We start from the raw sequence: 18,732 nt of genomic DNA on the forward strand, positions 1-18,732 counted from the left end.
CTAAACTTCATTCGTTGTCTGACTCGTTATCAGATTCATCTCTAAATTCATCGTCGAATCTATTTCCCCCCAAGTTAGCGAACCGCGAGAAGAACCGCAAAGGCAGGAAGGAAAAGGGGTTAAGAAAAAGGGGTTGAGAGAGGAAAAGGGTGAGAAACAAGAAACTTACCCCCTTTCACCAAGAATCAACTTGGAGTACTTCTCGATAGATTCCAAATACGCAACACACCGCGTCATGCTCTCGTTATACGTATACCGATGTATCAGCGCCAGCTTCTCCCTCGACATTTCGTCGGGCCCGAGAGGATACGCGTGTTCAGAATCCAACTTTGACATGGCGTCGATGAGTCTCTTCCGCGCAACGGCTGCGCTCGGAAGATATCGCTACCAGGGCCATCCCAATCAATATACTGTTAAGACCGAAAAAAGGAAGAAGAGACCAAAACTCACAGGAACTTTACTCCCAGCATGCAACGCCCCCGCCAAAACATACAAATTCGTCAAAATACTAGCAACGGCATCCCTCCTAAACTCGAGCACCATCTTGGCCTCCTCGCCTCCCCTTACGAACTCCCCCGCGTAGAACAGCGCCGCCTGGCGCACGATGCTGAGGTCGTTGAAGTAGCCCTCGCAGGCGTTGATGAGGGCCGCGAAGGGGAGGCCGTCGAAGGGGCCGCGGAGACGGAGTTCGTGGCGCGTGAGGAAGAGGAGTTGGCGGATGCGGATGAAGCCTTCGCGGAGGTGGGATTCGAGGATTTCGGATTCGCGGAGGTCGGTGGCGGTGGCTGGTTCGGATTCTTCGTAGTATATGTATTTGGCGACCATATCTAAGGGATGTTAGAAGAGGGTTAATGATTGGTTTTGGGAGGGGGAGGTGGGGGATGGTCTTTTTTTCTGCACATGCCTCTGGAGATGACACTTAGGAAAAAGAGCATGTAGGAAAGGGATTTTCGAAGTTCATGTCTGGCTATGAAAGGCCAGATTATCCAGTTGACTATCGTGGCGGAGACCACACCCGCAAGGAGCGATACGCCGCGCACTGCGAACGATGGAGAATGGTCTCCCTCGGCTACCAATCCGAGAGAGACGATAGTAAACGAGAGACATCCCGCAAGCCCAGACCGCTAAATGCTCGAATTGTCAGTATTGGTGAGAGAAGAAAGACTAAGGCCAGACTTACGGCATGAACACTCCGGGTATGACGGTACAGCATAGGTAGCATATACCAAGGTGCAAATACAGCCATGTAATAGGAATTTCGGGATGCAACTTTCCACGCAATTCCGCTCCAAACAGCGCCCAAAATCACGCAGACTACGCGATTCGTTAAATCCAGAATGCTTCCTCCAACCCTGGACCGAAGGGATGTCAGTTATCTCCAGGTACAAGATGAGCCCCTTTAAGGAGAGGAAAAGACCACTCACATGGTATGGGACATAATCCAAGCCATACAGACCGCCCACCACGAGTCGTATGTATTCCACCACCCCCGGGCACTGCTAAAATATGCCGGAATAGCGAGACATCCAGTGACGGCGACAACTCGGAGAGCATACCTGCCCTCAAATCCTTGCAAGGTGTGCAAGAACCTCCATATCTTATGACGTACAGTCTGTGGATTCTGCGAGGGTTCAACCGCCTTCTCCGCAATGCTCTCCCCTTCCTCGAGCTCTTCTTGTATCACTGGGAGGTGCTCTTGTCCCTGAATCTTCTCGATGAGGTCCAAGGTCTGCACGAAAGTTTGGTTATAAGAGCCTAGCCATTCGGTATAATTAGTAATCCATCGGTACGAGAATGTAGCGCTAGGAATGGAGAGACGTGTGCAGATATACTCACTGGGGGTGACGGCTCCACGGTCATGCCGCACCTGCGCGTTCGTCCTCGTCAAAGACTTCCAAAACGCATACGCAGGGGGGTGGAATTTGACATCATTCGACTCTTCCTGCATATGCTCCAATTTCCTCATAAGACTAACAACTGGGTTGGCAGCCATCCGAACCGACCTCGCAAGGCTGAGCATCTTCACGATTTCGGGATTATAATCGCGCAACTCTTGCAAATCGGCAAGAGCAGACTCGACACCATCGTAAGCCCTCATCGCCTCATGCAGAACCTCCTCGGCATGCTTGAGGTCCGAGGAAACATCCTTCGGTGGGCCTAGGTATTCGCGGTATCCCGCTATGTCCACGAAGACAGCATCGCATGTCCGTAAACCCTCGCGCATTCCGTCTAGAAGTGCTTGCGTCGGCTCCCGGAGTGCTGTAATTCCGGACTGGAGAGCACTCGTACTCGTATTCGAGAAGACGGAAGAGACTCGCCGGCTATTGGGAGGGCGGCCTTCTTGCACGGGGCTAGTACCAAAATTTCTCTCGCTAAGCATGGAGCTCCTGCTGGTTAATGGCCGACCGCATAGCATGTCGAGGAAAAGATCCGAGTCGATCTTCATATAGAGGATGCCTTTAATCACACCTTGCATAAGATTTCGCAGCTCTGCGAGGTTATCCATACTGAACCTCGCAACAGTGATGTCGAGCTTCATGTCACGATAGGCAGTACTGAGCTCGAAAAAGGCTTGAGACAGGCGATGGCGCATCCCGTAGTCTCTAGAACGGGGAACGATGAACCCTTCCTACCTTGGGAATTAGAGGCACGGGACGGCAGGTGAGAAAAAGGGTTCCACTTACATCCATGGCTAGAAATGCTTTATGAAACACTTCAGCCATTGGCAAAGCGCCAGCATCCGGCGATATGCAAAGACAAACAACAAAGGCAATAGCCTGGCCCAGACCCCACGGGATAGCATACTCATAGATCTTCGCCCACTTGACTTTCCCTCCATCAACGTCGGCAAGGCAAGTATAGCAAATTGCCATCCCAGCGCAGAGTACCAATTGGTACAGCCGGATAAAATATGATCGAAGATAGGCGATGAACGCCATAAAAATAGCAAGGAACACTGCCAACATGACGCCGTACACCCAAGGCGTAAAAGTAGAGAGCTGTAAACCAACCGCACCCCATCCCAAGCCCGCCGCCGTGCCAAGAATCGTCAAAACGGCACCGTCTATCTGCGATCCGATCGTGCGGCCGGGATGGTTGATAATGGTAGAAACAACCATCATGTAGCTATATCGACCCAGCCAAAACCGGATGGGAGGTGAAAGGCAGAGAAAATACGCAATGTAGAAAGCAATGAAAGATTTGCAAGTAAGAAGACCAGCCCGCGTCTCGAACGCATCTGTAAATGCATCTTGAATCCCAGTCCATTGCCGGCGTAGATATCGATAAACCGAGAAGACGTTCTGAGGGCGCATGTTCTCGGGGAGAGTCGACTCGACGCCCTCCATGAGCTCGGCGTAGTCAATTTTGGGCGGCTGCAGGAAGAAGGCATCAAAGAACCCATCCCTCGATTCGTGAATGTCGTAGGTGTCCGTCTCACTCATCGTGTCCTCGAGCAGCTCTTCGATCAGCGCCAAGTTCACGGCCGAGGAGGCCCTGGATACCGAACTTCGTTCTGGAGGAGGTGTCAGGGTTCCATCTCGGCGCGCCTCATCCCAACTATCTCTGTGCGGTCGAGGCCCAGAGACAGTGGCCCGCCGGCGCATGGCGCCCATCAAGATCGCATGTTTCCGTAGTGAGGGAGGAGCCCAGTCAGAATCCGCGCCGAAGGGATATGCTCCCGTGGTGGCCGAGCTCTCGCCCGGCTCATCCGCCGCTGGAAGAGTAGGCATGGTTCGTGTGATGCCTTGCTACCAAATATCCGATCCCTTTTCGCCGATATATAATGAGTGGAGATGATTCATTTCAGTCTTTTAAATGAGCGGCCATAGAATATTTGATCTATATATTCTGGAAAAAAGAGAGTAAGATTCATCTCATAGATCTGGACATTGGCATTTCCTCATGAAGGCAGGACTCGAGATGAGTCCTTTGGTGTGAGGCTGCTGTAAGTGAGTGGCTTGCTGAATCTGGCAAAGGGGTATTGAAATGTCTCAGGGTGTCCTTTTTGCCATCTTTGCTTTCTCTTCGTCTCGAGGGATTCAAACTTGGCAACCCCTGGTTTTCTTACTTTCTCAGATCAGTGAAAGTCTAGAGTGGATCCAAGTCGTTCTTTCCTATCCAGTAGTTGATGAAGTAAATCAATTGACCACTCATGATGGTCTTAGTGCGTTAGTGCACAGTGCAGGGTACCAAAGAACCCAGTAATGATCAACCACGTGATATATTACTCTTCTTCTGGGTGTGTACAAAGGTACCTGTCAGTCATTCACTCAACCAGAACCGGCAGAATTTCGGCCCGTAGCCATCCGATGATTCAAGCCAAGTGAGCCAGAACCACCATCAAGAAACCTTCATCAAGAACCTCAAGGAGAACCCCAATCCGCCCCATACGAAAAGCCCAATTCCAATTGGGGGATCGCCAACGAAACTAGACCAATCTCTCCTCCCTCCTCGAATTGAACACACGAGACGAAACAATGGTGCTTTTCCGAGCCAACACGGCGATACGAGCCGCCAGGAACGTGCGGTCCCGCACCCTCGCCGCGACCCCCTCCACCGTCGCCCTTCGACCCTTCACGGCTTCGTCGCGCCGCCTGGGCGGTGATGCCCACCACCATGAGTCGCCCTACGAGCCTCCCACGGGTTACCTCTTTGGTGTGAAGCCCGGCGAGAAGTACCAGAAGGAGGGCTGGGAGAACCTCATGTTTTACGTCTTCGTTCCCAGCTGTCTGCTTCTCGTCGTTGCGCTTGCTTTTAAGCCTGATACCTCGTGAGTTTTTGTCTTTGCCCTGTTGCTCTTCCATTAGGAATACCGGAAAGGGGAATTGCGAACCAATTGAGTTGGAAATGCATTCCTTTCGGTCTCTCCGGAATGGCGTTATCAAGGTCCCCGTTCTGAGGCATTTTGATATGATGAATCATGACGGCTAACAAGCTTCCCCATCTAGTCTCGACACCTGGGCCCTCGAAGAGGCTCGAAGGAGGTTAGAGGCCGAGGGCATCCTCGAGGATCCCAGTCCCGAACACGTCCTCCCCGTTGACGAGTACACGAGCACGAGAGAGGGAAAGCATCCCCCCGTCTAAATGGAATGGAAATCAAGCAAAGTGGGAAACGACAAGGAATTCTCGGAACAAGGTCCTCCTGTTTAAAAACAACACCTCCTTTTTCTTAATGCTTCCCGCCGTCACCTGCGAACCCTGTTAAAACGCTAGTGGGAAGGATCTGTATCATGGTCAAATCCTATATCTCCTTTTTGTTATTGTCATCATGTGTCGGTTGTTCTTATCTCTACGACCCCGGGATACAGCCCCTCCGATTTCACGCTCTGTTATTTCTGGAGTTGGTAGACGCTGCGCTACATAGAATGGCGGTGCTTGACCAGCCCGCCACCTTGTTTCCCAGATCCCTGCAGTCCTCTTTACACATTCCATCGCTGAAAATGAGTCAGTGTCCTGGTGGATGTTTGGCCTAAAGACCCTCTCCCATGTCTTTTGTGAATAGATCGGCTTAGAATTGTAGGACAAAAATGAAAACGAAATCACCAAAAATTGTGTTCATAAATTATATACAAATGGTTCCATTCCGTCTATCGAAAAAAAAAGGCCAGCAAGAACCAAAAGTCTAAATCTAAGCGCTCCCTCCTACCCTCGCCATTGTATTTAATTGGCAACATAGCTCCATTCATGGTCCTCATCACCATACTGCCTCGCCTCGATCCACTCCTTCATCTTGAGAGCAACAGGGCCGGTCTCCTCGTTATCCTTAAGACCACAGCCCACGAGCTCGCCCTTCCAGCTGATGGCCCTAACGGGGCTCACAACAGCAGCGGTACCCGAGCCGAAAGCCTCGAGAAGACGACCCTCCTTCGACGCCTCGGCAAGCTCCTTCATGGTATACTTCCTCTCCGAGATCTTCCAACCCTCGGGGATGAGCTTCTCCCTAGCGAGGCTGAGGACGGAATCGCGAGTGACACCCTCGAGAATGGTTCCGTCGAGAGGAGCGGTGACGAGCTCCTTCTGGCCGGTAACCTTGTCCTTGAGCGCGACGAACATGTTCATCGTGCCGACCTCGGTGACGTACTCCTCCTCTCCAAAGAGCCAGAGGTTCTGCTGGAACCCACGGCTCGCGGCAGCCAACTGAGGGACGATGCAAGGGGCGTAGTTGGCGCCGAGCTTCTTATCACCAACACCGCCGGGCCAAGCGCGCACGGCGTAATCGGTCGCCTCGAGTGAGACGGCCTTGAATCCAGTGGGGTAGTAAGGACCAACGGGGGAAGCGATGACGAAGAGAAGCGCAGAGCCGGGAGGACCGACGCCAAGGGTCTTCTGGGTGCCGATCAAGGTGGGGCGGAGGTAGAGGGAGTAGCCCCTCTGGTTGGGGATGAAGCGGGATTCGAGCTTGACGAACTCAGCGATGAGCTTGGTCAGGGCCTCGGGGTCGATGGTGGGGAGGGCGATGCGGGAGGCGGACTTGTTGAGGCGCGCGGCGTTCTTGTCGGGACGGAAGAGGCGGAATTGGCCCTTGGAATCGCGGTAGGCCTTCATTCCCTCGAAGCACTCGAAGGCGTAGTGGAAGACGCAGGTGGCGGGGTCGAGGGAAAGGTTTTGGTAGGGGGTGATCTTGGGGGCATTCCATCCATCCTCCTTCGTCCACTCGATCGTGAGCATGTGGTCTAAAATAAAAATTAATACATTAGTTGCAACTCTCCCCTAGCCCCTAGATAAACAGTAATGTTGGAGGCTGCATACCTGTGAAGGTCCTTCCAAAGACGAGTTCCTCGGGCTTCTTCAACTCCGAAGGCTTCTCGGTCTTCTGGATAGTAAGCTTCGAGACGTCAACGGGTAGAGGCGGCGAAGCGGCCGCGGCGCTGTATAACCTCGAAGCCTGCCATGCGAGCGCTGGGGATCGCTTAGCTAGTAACGCCGAGCGAGGAATGGCGGAGCGCCATCGCGTAGCGAGGTAGCGCATTGTGAAGGGACCTGGAGGATGGGAATGAGTATGGTTGTTGAGGGCGGGGAGAGAGGGTTGAGAGGGAGGGAGGGATGAAGGCCGAACCGGAGGAGATAATTACCACCAAGACGGGGGCTCGACTTGGAGCCGGAAGTACCAAAGCCGGCGCAAACCCACCCACGAGGTACGAAGTATCGTGACTTGAGTCATTGCCGGGCCAAAATTCAGTTGATTTCGTAATTTTTAGTTGGCCAATGCGCTAGAGATAAGAACTAAATGCGGCAATCAGCGGCCTTTGTACCAATGGCTTCGGCCCGGGTGGATACATGCATACCGATTTTCTGGGGAAAGCTCGGGAAAGGTTTATTGGAATATTCTAGTAGACAGCATAGCTTAACCTCAGCTCTACTTCGTAGGTCAGGTCAGTTCTGCAGTTCAACTCAAGTCATCAGCCCAGCAGATTCGAATTGATGCTCTCCAGATGTTTGAAGTCATTGTAAATCTAGTAGGGGACATTCTTCATAGTGCCTAGATGTTGTTCTACCTAGTATTGCAGAAGGGCTAAGTAGGTTTTTTCCCTGGGATCTAAGTGCACCTCGTCAAAACGACTCTTAAATATTTCTCCTTGTCTAGATTCCTGAATATCACCTCTTCTTCATAGATCCAGAATATACCATAGCCATGAATCCCTCTTCTTTTGTGAATAGGTTGGGTTGGGTTTTCATGGTTTGATGCCCTTGGATAGCCCTCTAGCTGAAGTGCAATCCGAAGCTGGCAGGAGCAACCGAGGACCTCCATCACAAGTCTGCGAATACCCAAGAATCGCTGGAGCTAGAAAGTATACCGGTTGTATATATATACCAGTATATAAACCTGCTCTTTGAAATCTTTCTGGAAAATCCCATTGTCAGATATCTTCTCTCTCCATCACCAGAAAGCTTCTTCAACATCTCCCAATTCAACACAAACAGGAATCCATCACAACATAAACACCACAATCATGCATCTCAGCATCACATCCGTCCTTTCCACCATTGGGGCCATTGTCCTTCCAGCCCTTGCAGCAAAGACGCCATCCTGCGTAGCTGTAGCTACACACCCCGATATGGTGACATTCTACCGCTGCAAATCTGGAGATGATGTTTTCTGCAATGAGCTACCTCTTAACAACTGTGTCCACCCAAAGGACGGAATTTTGCAAATCGGGTCGTAAGAGCATGCACTCTCATCCCCTCCCCAACAATTTCCTTTGAGACTTGCAACTTTCTGTTTTCAAACATTTCCTTGCCAAGGCTAACCTGCTCGATCTCGACAGGCCCAAGAAAGACGACAATTCCATTTCGGAAATCTGCGAGTGCACGTACCTAGGATATGCCAGATACCTCAGCTGCCTTTGCCAGGTATCTCCAGGAAGCCAAATCTCAAAATGGTCGTCCCTCAACCTTCGTAAGTTTATCGTCCTCGCTTCCTCTTGGTGGACTTGATAACGTCAACTGCAATTCTACTTGACTTCGCTACAAATCGCGGCTAACCGATGCGCTCATTTTGCAGTTGCTTCCCTTGACAATGTGGATGGTACCCTCCAAAATGTCAATGACAAGAATTGTATTGCCAAGGTTGTGGACTGCCGTAACTGGGAAGGAAGCGCGATCTGAGTCTGGTTCCCCAAGAGTCAGCTCATTGCTGAAGAAGAAATGAACCGCTCAATATTCCGGTAGCACCATCAAGAAGTAGGAGATACCTTGATCAGCTCAGCCTTCAGTTCCTAGCCATGCTGGGACTAGAATAGATGGGAGGAAGGAGACGGAGGCTGTATACCAGGATCCCAACTCGAGATAGAGACTTCCATATCTGCCCAAATAAACATGCTCCCAGCTGATGATCCTCATTGCCCGCATGCCATTCCTCTTGACGTTGACTTGTTCTTTCCTCCACTTCATCGCTCTGTAATCATCCCTGTTCCCGCAGCCTGATATAAACAAAGATTCCTCTTGTCTTCCTCCACTTCTTCCTCCTTCATCATCAAAACATCTCCATCTCCAACATCCAAATCACATTCCAACTTCTTCACCACTGAACTTGAACTCGATATCCAGCCCATCAAACCATCCCCGCAATCATGCGCATCAACAACCTTCTTCTCGCGGGCCTCGCGGCCTTCTCGAGCCCCGAGCACGTCAAGGTCGGCGGCTTGGACTCCTGCAAGTTCAACTCAATGTCCACCTTGTACGACGCTCCCGCCAAGATCAAGTACGTCTGCGGGCGCGTGGGCGGCATGGCCCCCCAGTGCGTCGAGCTCGACCTCACGAAGTGCGTGGGAAACAAGGATGGTCAACTTAGCATCATGACGTGAGTGTCGCCTTCCTTTTTCCGTTGGTTTGATTTGCTCCCTCCGTCTCTTGTTTCTTCTTCCCTTGGATCGATTCTATACGTGTCGTGTGTTTCGATTGTTTCTGACCTTTTACTGGCGCTATCAGTGGAGATCGCTGGACTCCTTATAGAGAATTCCCGAATACTTGCAAGCTGTGCGAGTACGACCAGAAAAGGGCCAAGCTATCGTGTATCTGCACCGATCTCCAAGGCAAGACCTTCGACCGCTCTACCGTTAACCTTGGTAAGTCAACTTCTTGTTTCAGTAGACCAGATTGCTAACTTCTGCTGTTTTCTGAGGTGATCACATCAAAAACAATGATGGTATCCTAAGTGGCCCCTTCCCCGCGTGTCGCTCCGAGTTTTCTTCGTGTCCCTAGTGGCTCTGCTGGTGATACAGGATACAAGCTCTCTTCACTAGAGGGTAAAGCGAGGAGTTGTGGCATAATGGCAGGCGTTGATTTTTGACATTTTCATGCTTTGGTCCAAGGCGCAGATCTGGCTTGCCTTCTCAAAATTAGAAGGTTAGCACATTAGAGCCCTCATTGGGAAGGGGAAACTTGAATTTGAAGAGCAGCCAAGGGGTGGAATAAAAAAACGTATGCAAATCCTCTGTTTCTGAATGGTGACAACTCAAGGAAAGTGCAAATATCCGCCAATGACTGTATCACATTTTCCATATGCCAAAATACATGCTCGCTATGACTGACGAGTCTAGGTAAAAACTGGATATGGGTACCTGCCCTTCATTGCAACTCCATTCTCAGAGCAAACTTTCATACTTATCAAGTCCGCTCTTCGGCTTCGCCTGGTTATTAGCTGCTCCCATACCCGTTCCCATACCCATCATGTTTCCAACTGGTGCACCAGCGCCCATTCCCATTCCCATCCCTGTATTCTGCAGATTAGACATGGCCGGCTTTGCCATGGATGCCATACCCATACCCATACCCATTCCTCCCTTTGAAGTCTGAGTTGCCCAGACATTTCCGCCGGCGGGCGCTGACGCCTGGGGCGGTGGGAGGCTAAATGACGAAGAGCCACCCGTATTCGTTGTTGGTGGCGGTGGCAACGAGAACGAGGACGTTGACGACGATGACGGCTGCAAGCCCATCGGACGCTGTGCGTTGAGCGCGAGGCTATTCATTGACGAACCGAGGTTTCCAAACGCCGAGGAAGAAGCTTGCTGCTGCCCCATCGTGGAGCTAGTCGTGGAGGCCCATGGATTGGACAAGGAAGTGGCGGCAGGAGCGCCGCCCGATGGCCAGTTGATGGAAGATGTCGACGTACCAGTATGGCTTTGCGAAAGCGGAGGGGGTGGAAACGCTGACTGCATCGGTTGCGCCGGCTGTAGCGGTTTCGAGAACTGGGTGGACGTCGGAGTGAGAGCGCCGAAACCAGAAAGATCGGGCGTGACAGTTCTAAAGCCCGAACCTTGCTGCTGGGTCTTTATCGCACCGAGCTGCCCAGGCTTGGGCGTAGCAGTCGGCGTCGACCAGGAGAATGTTGGTGGCTGTGGGGAACCCGCCGAGCGGCTGACAGCTGACGCGGATGCGCTAGGTGGGTTATCGTCCCAGCTAGGGAATGTCCCGCCATGACTTGTGTCCTTCGACGTCGACGACCTCCCCTTGACAAGCGCCTCAAAGTCGTTTTCGTCGCTGCCGTTCGCCGGATCGAACGCCGTGCCAGTAAGGCCGCCGAATGCCATAAAATCCTCGGCAGGCGCCGCCGTGGCGCCGTTGGACGGCCCCGTGAGTTCTTGCAGTTTCTTCGAGTGCTCATCTTCGACTTTTCGAGAGAGGCTTTTGATGAGATCCATAAACGCCTGGAACTGTTTGAGGCTGAGGAGAGGGCCGAGACTCATGTTCCAGAGAATAGGGAGAATGTCTAGGGCGATGAACTCGATATCCGCCGTCTGACCCACGACTTTGAGGACCTCATGGGCCGCCATCATAACCGCTGGTTCCTTGGTCTTTATGGCCTTGATGAGAGGTACGATCTTCTCCTGCATAGTATACTTGTCGAGGGCGCTTGAGGAGGACGACGACTTCTTGTTTCCACTCAATCCATCCAATCCGTCGTCTCCGGGTGAATCAGGGGATCCACCGCACAGGATGACAAATGCGCGTAGGCCGCGGATCTTGATTTGCAAGCTGTTTGTCCTGCTGAATACAGTCGCAATAACCGGGAAGAGTTCATTCTTAATGGTGCTAAAGTCGAGGACTGGAAGGATAACGGTAAGGCCCCTCAAGGCAGCATCCACAAGCGAGTGAGTAGGAGATTCAATGGCGGTCACGACCACCGGGAGAATGTCTAAACCCGAGTTAGATTCCGTCACGTCACAGAAATGCTATAGAGGGGCGTTCGCGGCTTACCATCTTTGAATTCTTTCCCAGACGAGTTCTTACAAATAGAGGGCATATTCTCCAACACAACCATGAGGCCGGCATCTTTAGCGGGATCCTTCTCATGTGTTTGTGGTGGCGCTGACTTGGAGCTAGGAGGAGGCACAACAAAAGTCTCTCTTAGAGCTGGGCGCACCTTGTCTCCGAAGGCGCGCTTAGCGGATGGGAGAAGCTCGATAATCTTGAAGACGTTTTGTAAAATGAGAGAAATCAACTCTTTATCCTTCATCTCATCTAATAGCGACGGCAAAAGCTTCTTTTCCATCACGGATTTCGGAAAGCTAGGCAGGACCTTTACCAAACCGCGCAAGAACTGAGACTTCTCCGCGGAAGTTTTGGCGGGGAAGGCGTCGAGGAATCGGATGGTAGACACAAGGATATTGTCAAAGTACTCGCTCTCTTGGAACTCCTTTGCCGTCATGCGTTGGGCGGGCCGACGAGTGATGAGGCGTGGTAGCACATGGGTGGAAAGATCCCGAGGCAGGTTTCCCGAGGCGAGAAATTTATTAGATATGGATGGTATAGTTGATGAGGAAGAAAACAGCCGCTTGTACGTGGATACACTTCCATGTGCTTCCAGAGGAGATCGATGTGGCGAGTTGTACAGAGCGATGCAGAGTAACCCTAGCGAGAACATATCTGCGGATGTATTAAGATTATTGTCGAGTATGAAGTCGGGCGAGCTATAGTCGAGGTTCAACTGAACGTATCGCGGAAGTCTTGGATCAATATTGAGCACCTCGGAGAGGCTGATCCCTTGGATAGATGTGGGCTTATTCGAGCCCTCTGCTGGAGAGCAGAAAGAGAGACCACTAATCTTCCAGTCGGACTTTACGGTTGTTAGAATGTTGCGCGGGCTGAGATCAAAGCGTCTTCCTTACCTTTGCATTCACGAGGACAGCATCTGGTGTGAGATTGCCGTGGACTAGCCCCGCATTATCGTGTAAAAACTCCAGAGCCTTGCTAATCTGCAACAAGCCCTTCTGTATCTCCAGCTCGTCAATTTCGAGTTCCCTTCTCCTTCTCACACCATCGGCATCCTCCACGACGAACCGGCTGGATCGTCCGCCCGGACCGCCGCTTCTCTCGCTGTCATCCTTCTCGGCCAGTAAGCTCGAAAGACTCGCAGTAACGGCCTCGGAGACAAACTGAAGGCCTCCGCCCCTAGTATCTTCCACGGGCTCAACAAGCTCTAATATATTCGGGTGTCGCAATTTCGCGAGGCTCGACGCCTCTTTCCGCAACCGTTCGACAACCTCATCGGCGGCGCGCTTGAAGGAGGACGCTCCGGACCGACCTAGCGAGTTCCCGTGCGAATCGAGGGACTTCCTGTCGAAGATGAAGACGCTGTATGCCTTCCCGGTGGACTTTTTCTTGGCATCGTGTATCCTCCAAGGGCCGGCCGTGGATGTGGGGTCTGGAGAGATGGAGTAGTTGCCGGTAATGTTGGTGGCAGATATGGATTTAAAGGCTGAGGAGAACATGGACATTGTGGTGGATTTAGGAGGCGGGCGTCGCCTAGTTACACATGATGGATCGAGTGAAATGCGTCGTGGAGACTTGGACGGACTCGCGATCGAGCTGCAAGGGGAGATTGAATATCTCCTGTTGGCCAAATGCCACCGCCGGTGCCGCGTGCTCCGATCGGGGAATCAGATGGGGATTCGCTCGGTGCCTTCGTAAGGAACGTTCGCGCTGTTCTCTGCCTGTGTCGCAGTTGAATCACGAAATTTGGCGGATGAAACGAGGCTTGATAATTCTTTGCGATCAATTGATATCTTGTCTTGCCGTCTTGCGCGGCTCGGGCCTCAGCCCAATGCGAGAATCGCGAGCTTCGTAATGGGCTTTGTGCCGCCCCTCACCGCCCTCGCAATCAGTTGTGTAAGTGCATGTAAAAGGTACTTGACACATTTTCTCTAGAGTGTGAATCTCTCCGAGCTTCTTTGCCTTCTGCAAACGCCAAATGTATTTTTCCTACGAGAATTCCGGGAGCCTTTTCTTTTTTTTTTTGTCTTTCCAAATTTTATTAAGGGAATTACTTGCTTCTCAGTATCTGATCTCGTCTTGGACAGACATGATACGTATGGGGAGTGCTTGCATGCGGGAAACGTACAAAGTACGAAGTACTGAGAGCTGCAACTTCATGAGGGCAAATCAGCTTCATTATATGTCTGACCATTCAAACCGAGCTAGAAACAATGCGGTGTACTTCGTACCTGTGTATCGTTTCCTTCGAATCCCACGGGAAGCCCCCTGGTGATAATTTCCAGAAAATCTCTTGTCACAACGTTGTGCAATTGGCACTTGCTGTCTCTGTCCTCCATGAGCCGATGTTGGAAATTTAGAGATAGCTTCGTGGTTCAAAACAGCCTGTCGGGAGCATGGTACTATCAAACTTGACACTTTCCTCCCGACTCGACCACGGGTTTCCTAACAAATGCACAAATGTACAGCGGAGAGTGCCGATTTCAATTTTCTGCGAGGCGTGGAAGAAGTCAGGGCAATGGTACTGATGCAGCACCTTCCAGACAACTGTTTGCATGCCACCAGAGTTGGCTTGGTTTGGAGGAAGACGAGAAGGCACGAGGCACAGATGCGAGCATCACTGGGAAGGCGCCTGCGACTTTTTCATGTGATAGTACTTTGTAGAATGTTGGGGATATTGTCACAAATCCATGGCTCCTTCCTTACCTCGGAATCAGAGGAAGAGTCCTCATCACCTCGTCTTGAAGGAGCCTGTGTGTTGTGGATGGGCATGCCTGCCCCGCCTGGCACTTTCCTATCATTGAAGGGCAAGAATGGAATTCGAACTAACATCCTGACCTTCCTTCAGATTCCTGTCACCCTGGCTTTCCAAATCCGACATTTTATTACTTCATAATACCTCAGTACTCGACACCCCTTTGTCCAAGGAAATCCCATGCCTCACTTCGCACACATTATCAAAGCTCAGGGCTCGTCTCGGTCCAAGTCATCCTGGAACATCGGAATCGAACTCGCACGACAATCCCAGACCATTGGACTGGGTTCCACCTTCCTCACAAACACTATCGGACGTACTTCCTACTTGCGCTTCGTATGAGGAAGGTGCTGGAAAGCTCACATCCGACACGCCTCACCGGGTGGCTTCCAGACTCCAAATTCAGATATAACAAAGGAACCACGTTCCAAACGAGCAATTCCCCCCCCCCCCCCCATCTTGCTTCTGCTGGCTGTTCATCTCGTTTTAATTTCCGCGCCATTGAAGCCAAATTCGGCAAGGCGGTATTATCGCAGTCCGCGCTTCTTCCAACCCTGGTGTCCTGCTGTGCTCCCCAATGGACGTTGCCTGATCCAACATCAACCCAACGCTGATCTCGACCAGGTCTCCCATGGGGTAATAATACGGGGTCCCCAACAACGTCGATTACCTGAACCCACATTTCAATTCGCTTGCACTCTGGCTAGACCGAGGCCCAACAAGGAAAATCTGGAAAAGACGCGACCGTGGAATTGGGTCTGATCCCGTCGCCACTCCCAATAGTCTGTTTATGCTTGTGCTAGCGTTGACCCGGTTTTCTGAAATCGTATGCGGGATAACAACGTCTCTGGCCGCTCCTTCTCATTCACCCATGCCGGGGGAAACTCTGGTAATATGCGACTTTCCCCATGACGTTGCATCGCAGGAGAATATTATCCCAGGGTGTCGGGTAGTACCATCCCACATCAGTTTGTCATTGCTGGCTTCAGCTTGACCCATGTCGCCAAGGCGTGTAGGCCACGAAGCCACTGCTGTTGTTTTTGCTCTTCATCGCAGAGTTTGGCCTCATGGAACATGTTGAGTCCCAGCATTGCCTCCCTACCCAAATCCCGGGGCGCACGTATCTGCAGTCGTTGTTGGAACATTCCGAAACGCACACCACAGAACTCTTTGGAGATGCCGCGTCTCAGGAGCGGGAGAGTAGTTCAGTACCGAATGGTCGGGATAGCCTGGTAACAAGATCCTATAATGGAATATCACACCCGGGAAAGGCGGAACTGGCTGCAGTCAGGATTGTGCATTTTCCATTTCACCTATACTACTTCATCGAGAGCCATGCTGAGGTATTACTAGCAGGAGATCCTCGATTTTCATACCGAGATCGCTCTACGAGGAGGTACGTGCAAATGGACTGGCCGGCAGTCACCGGTGTCTAGGAGACCCCAAAGTCACTAAACCCCCACACGAATCCTAGTCAATATCGGACAACAAGATATTGAATCTTTTTCTGTATTAATGAGCGCAATGAGAGTTTCTAAGCCTTTGATCCACTCGCCAAGGCTTGGACCTCCTGCATCTCTCGAGTTAATGTGCAAAGAGAATTTCCGCAGAATTTCCACAATTGTTCTAGCCTCGCTTCCAGGCGCGGATTCGAACTCGAACGGAACGATGACCGGAAATTCCGTGGTGCTAACAACAAAAAAGCAAGTCTGGGGTGAAGGACTGAGGACCCCCACACTTTCTCATTGACAACCCTGGCAGCGACCACCGGTCGAGGTTGTACGAAGTACGTCGCTGTGTCATGGTCTTCACAATCCCAGGTGAATCACACACTCCTCTCTTCGCTTCGAGGATTTTCCCTTGTTTTCTTTCGGACAGCTTTTAAGTAATTGAGACATGGAAGCGACTCCCATGCCTCCATGAAGTACTGTAAACCCTCCCAGCACTGGCCTCTAGGGAGGTGGTAGGAACATGCCATCATGCGAGTGCCATGGAAGTGCACAGCCCGTACTTCGTACGAGACAATCTCAGCGAGTGTGCTCTTGGTCGATGATCCTCGCATACTCATCTCTTGCCTATGACCTATCCTAACCCTTGCCCCCAGGTGCTTACCCCCTTTACCATTCCCATCTTTTTGTCCGCATTCAAAATCTCCTGTGTACGAGACTGGTCCCTGCCCCTGTTTGCCACTGATTCCAAAGAGCATAGGTGGTCAGGCGCCTACGACGCATTCCATTCCACGGCCTCTTCCTTGAAAGAGGACCTCATTCTAACGCCACCGGGGCACTTCTTCTCTTCCCCCGGTGTGGTCCTCGAATGTGGTTGGTGTTGGGAGGGTGTTGTGCTTCCTCCACCAGCACACCATCTGTAATCCCCGTCCCTCCTGTCACCTACCTTCATCCTCGTGGTCCTGCGTCACCACAATCTCACCTCCTTGCACTCGCCCAGCCCAAGCAGCAGTCGCATGTCTAAACACACAAATCCCAACACCGGACAGGACAGGGTTGGGGTCCTAGCCCCAGCTACCTGAAAGACCCCATGCCCGGGACTATTCCCTGTATCATGCCTGCCAGAGCCACGGGTCCGATTCGGGACTAAATACGGGATGAAAATTTCTGCTCTCGACCCTGCCATGATTGGGTTAATATCTTCGCCTTTAGTTAAATTGAGATTGTCTCCCCCCTTCCCCCCTCAAGTTTATGGACTGAAGCCATCACCATTCCTTTGGTGCTTTGAGCCATAGTCTTTTCGCCTACCGGGTGTGCCACCAAACCTCAGCTCGCCTCACACTGCCCACTCGCCTTGAACTCCCAAGCCCTGTTATGGTATTGAGCCGAGTTTAAGACACCAACCCCCTCAACGCTCGGATTCCCATCTCCAAGAGTGTTCATTCTCCATCGTCTAGGCCAAGTCTTTTCCCGGCACAAAGATGTCTCCCCACAACGATTTGTCCTCCCCTCGGAACAGTTTCCTTGGCGAACTTGTCAATCTCCCTATTGGGCCCTCTTCAGGCTTGATGGTGGCCAACGGATCCTCTTCTCCTCTCGATAGCTCTTCTGACAGTTCGTCGATCGACACAGACCTCAACAGATCTCAGCGCCGCCAACGTCGCCTCAAACCCGGCGTTTACGTTCCCACCGTTTGCTTTTTTGAGCCTGGCACGGAAAACGTCGATGTTGAGACCATTGCTCGCCACGCCGTACGGCTCGCCAAGGCCGGGGTAGCCGGTCTCGCAACACAAGGTTCCAACGGCGAGGCCGTGCACCTGACCCACTCCGAGAGACAGCTTGTCACGGCCGTAACACGGAAGGCCTTGAACGAGAATGGGTTCCGTGACCTCCCGGTAATTGTTGGCTGTGGGTGCCAGAGCACTCGCGAAACTATCCAATATTGCCGGGAGGCATGGGAAGCGGGCGGCGATTATGCTCTCGTGTTACCGCCGTCATATTATGCGCCGCTTTTCGCACCATCTTCGGAGACCGTGCTCCAATACTTCCGGGAGGTCGCGGACGCCTCGCCGATACCCATCATGATTTACAATTATCCTGGTGGCGCCGGTGGCCTAGACCTCACGTCGGATGTGATTATCTCGCTAGCTCAGCATCCCAACATTGTCGGGGTAAAGTTCACCTGTGGCAACACAGGAAAGCTGAACCGAGTCGTTGATGCTACGCGGAACAGGTTTCGCAAGTCCGCAGACGATAGTATGGGCGGTGATACCGCTGATCCCGGTTTCCTTGTGCTTGCGGGTTCAGCCGACTTTGCGCTTCAGGCCGCCATTGCAGGAGGCCACGGTATCCTCGCGGGTCTGGCGAACCTCGCGCCCAAGGCTTGCGTCAAGACCCTAGAACTCTTCCACGAGGGCAAGATTCAAGAGGCTCGAGAGATGCAAAACGTGCTCTCGCATGGAGACTGGACTGCCATCCAGAGCGGTGTGGTCGGGATGAAGGCTGGGATGGAATCGTGGCTGGCCTATGGAGGCTTCGCGAGAAGCCCGTTGCCGAGACCGACAAGTGGTCAGGTGGAGAAGTGGAAGGAAGGATTCAGGAATCTTGTCATGCTGGAGAAGAGACTCTGAAGAAGTTACGTCGCAAACGAAGTTCCTTGGCACGGGTTAAGCCTTGGGGGAAATTTGCGCCAATTTTGAGGAAGGCGTTTATAATTTCTCGTTTGTTGTCTGGACATCTGACTCCTTGCAATCGATTTTACAGAGTATACCCCTTTCGGTCGCCAACATAATACCGCACACTACGTTCACGAATGGC

The 18,732-nt window shown here is 52.0% G+C and overlaps 5 protein-coding genes and 1 pseudogene across 5 annotated transcripts; 3 read left to right on the plus strand and 3 right to left on the minus strand.

Moving 5' to 3' along the window:
- Nucleotides 1-7: 7 nt before the first annotated feature.
- Nucleotides 8-3,731, minus strand: SAPIO_CDS0807 (uncharacterized protein; the record flags this gene model as incomplete). The annotated part of the gene is made up of 6 exons (XM_016783507.1): nt 8-59; nt 170-384; nt 451-827; nt 1,606-1,755; nt 1,837-2,629; nt 2,685-3,731. 6 exons carry the CDS (start codon nt 3,729-3,731, stop codon nt 8-10), a joined length of 2,634 nt encoding a protein of 877 aa, XP_016646273.1.
- Nucleotides 3,732-4,478: 747 nt separating this feature from the next.
- Nucleotides 4,479-5,085, plus strand: SAPIO_CDS0808 (uncharacterized protein; the record flags this gene model as incomplete). Its single annotated transcript, XM_016783508.1, has 2 exons — nt 4,479-4,771; nt 4,950-5,085. The coding sequence occupies 2 exons, from the start codon at nt 4,479-4,481 to the stop codon at nt 5,083-5,085; spliced, it is 429 nt and encodes a 142-aa protein (XP_016646274.1).
- A 576-nt stretch (nt 5,086-5,661) lies between these two features.
- SAPIO_CDS0809 (Branched-chain-amino-acid aminotransferase, cytosolic) lies at nt 5,662-6,970 on the minus strand (the record flags this gene model as incomplete). The annotated part of the gene is made up of 2 exons (XM_016783509.1): nt 5,662-6,674; nt 6,751-6,970. 2 exons carry the CDS (start codon nt 6,968-6,970, stop codon nt 5,662-5,664), a joined length of 1,233 nt encoding a protein of 410 aa, XP_016646275.1.
- Nucleotides 6,971-9,071: 2,101 nt separating this feature from the next.
- On the plus strand, nt 9,072-9,702 carry SAPIO_CDS0810 (uncharacterized protein; the record flags this gene model as incomplete). Its single annotated transcript, XM_016783510.1, has 3 exons — nt 9,072-9,301; nt 9,430-9,566; nt 9,623-9,702. 3 exons carry the CDS (start codon nt 9,072-9,074, stop codon nt 9,700-9,702), a joined length of 447 nt encoding a protein of 148 aa, XP_016646276.1.
- A 383-nt stretch (nt 9,703-10,085) lies between these two features.
- Nucleotides 10,086-13,217, minus strand: SAPIO_CDS0811 (Protein kinase domain-containing protein ppk32; the record flags this gene model as incomplete). The annotated part of the gene is made up of 3 exons (XM_016783511.1): nt 10,086-11,635; nt 11,698-12,556; nt 12,609-13,217. The coding sequence occupies 3 exons, from the start codon at nt 13,215-13,217 to the stop codon at nt 10,086-10,088; spliced, it is 3,018 nt and encodes a 1,005-aa protein (XP_016646277.1).
- A 4,179-nt stretch (nt 13,218-17,396) lies between these two features.
- Nucleotides 17,397-18,545, plus strand: SAPIO_CDS0812 (annotated as a pseudogene; the record flags this gene model as incomplete).
- Nucleotides 18,546-18,732: the final 187 nt, after the last annotated feature.

This window comes from Scedosporium apiospermum (genome assembly GCF_000732125.1).
Source record: "Scedosporium apiospermum strain IHEM 14462 chromosome Unknown SEQ_SAPIO_0033, whole genome shotgun sequence".
Taxonomy (NCBI): domain Eukaryota; kingdom Fungi; phylum Ascomycota; class Sordariomycetes; order Microascales; family Microascaceae; genus Scedosporium; species Scedosporium apiospermum.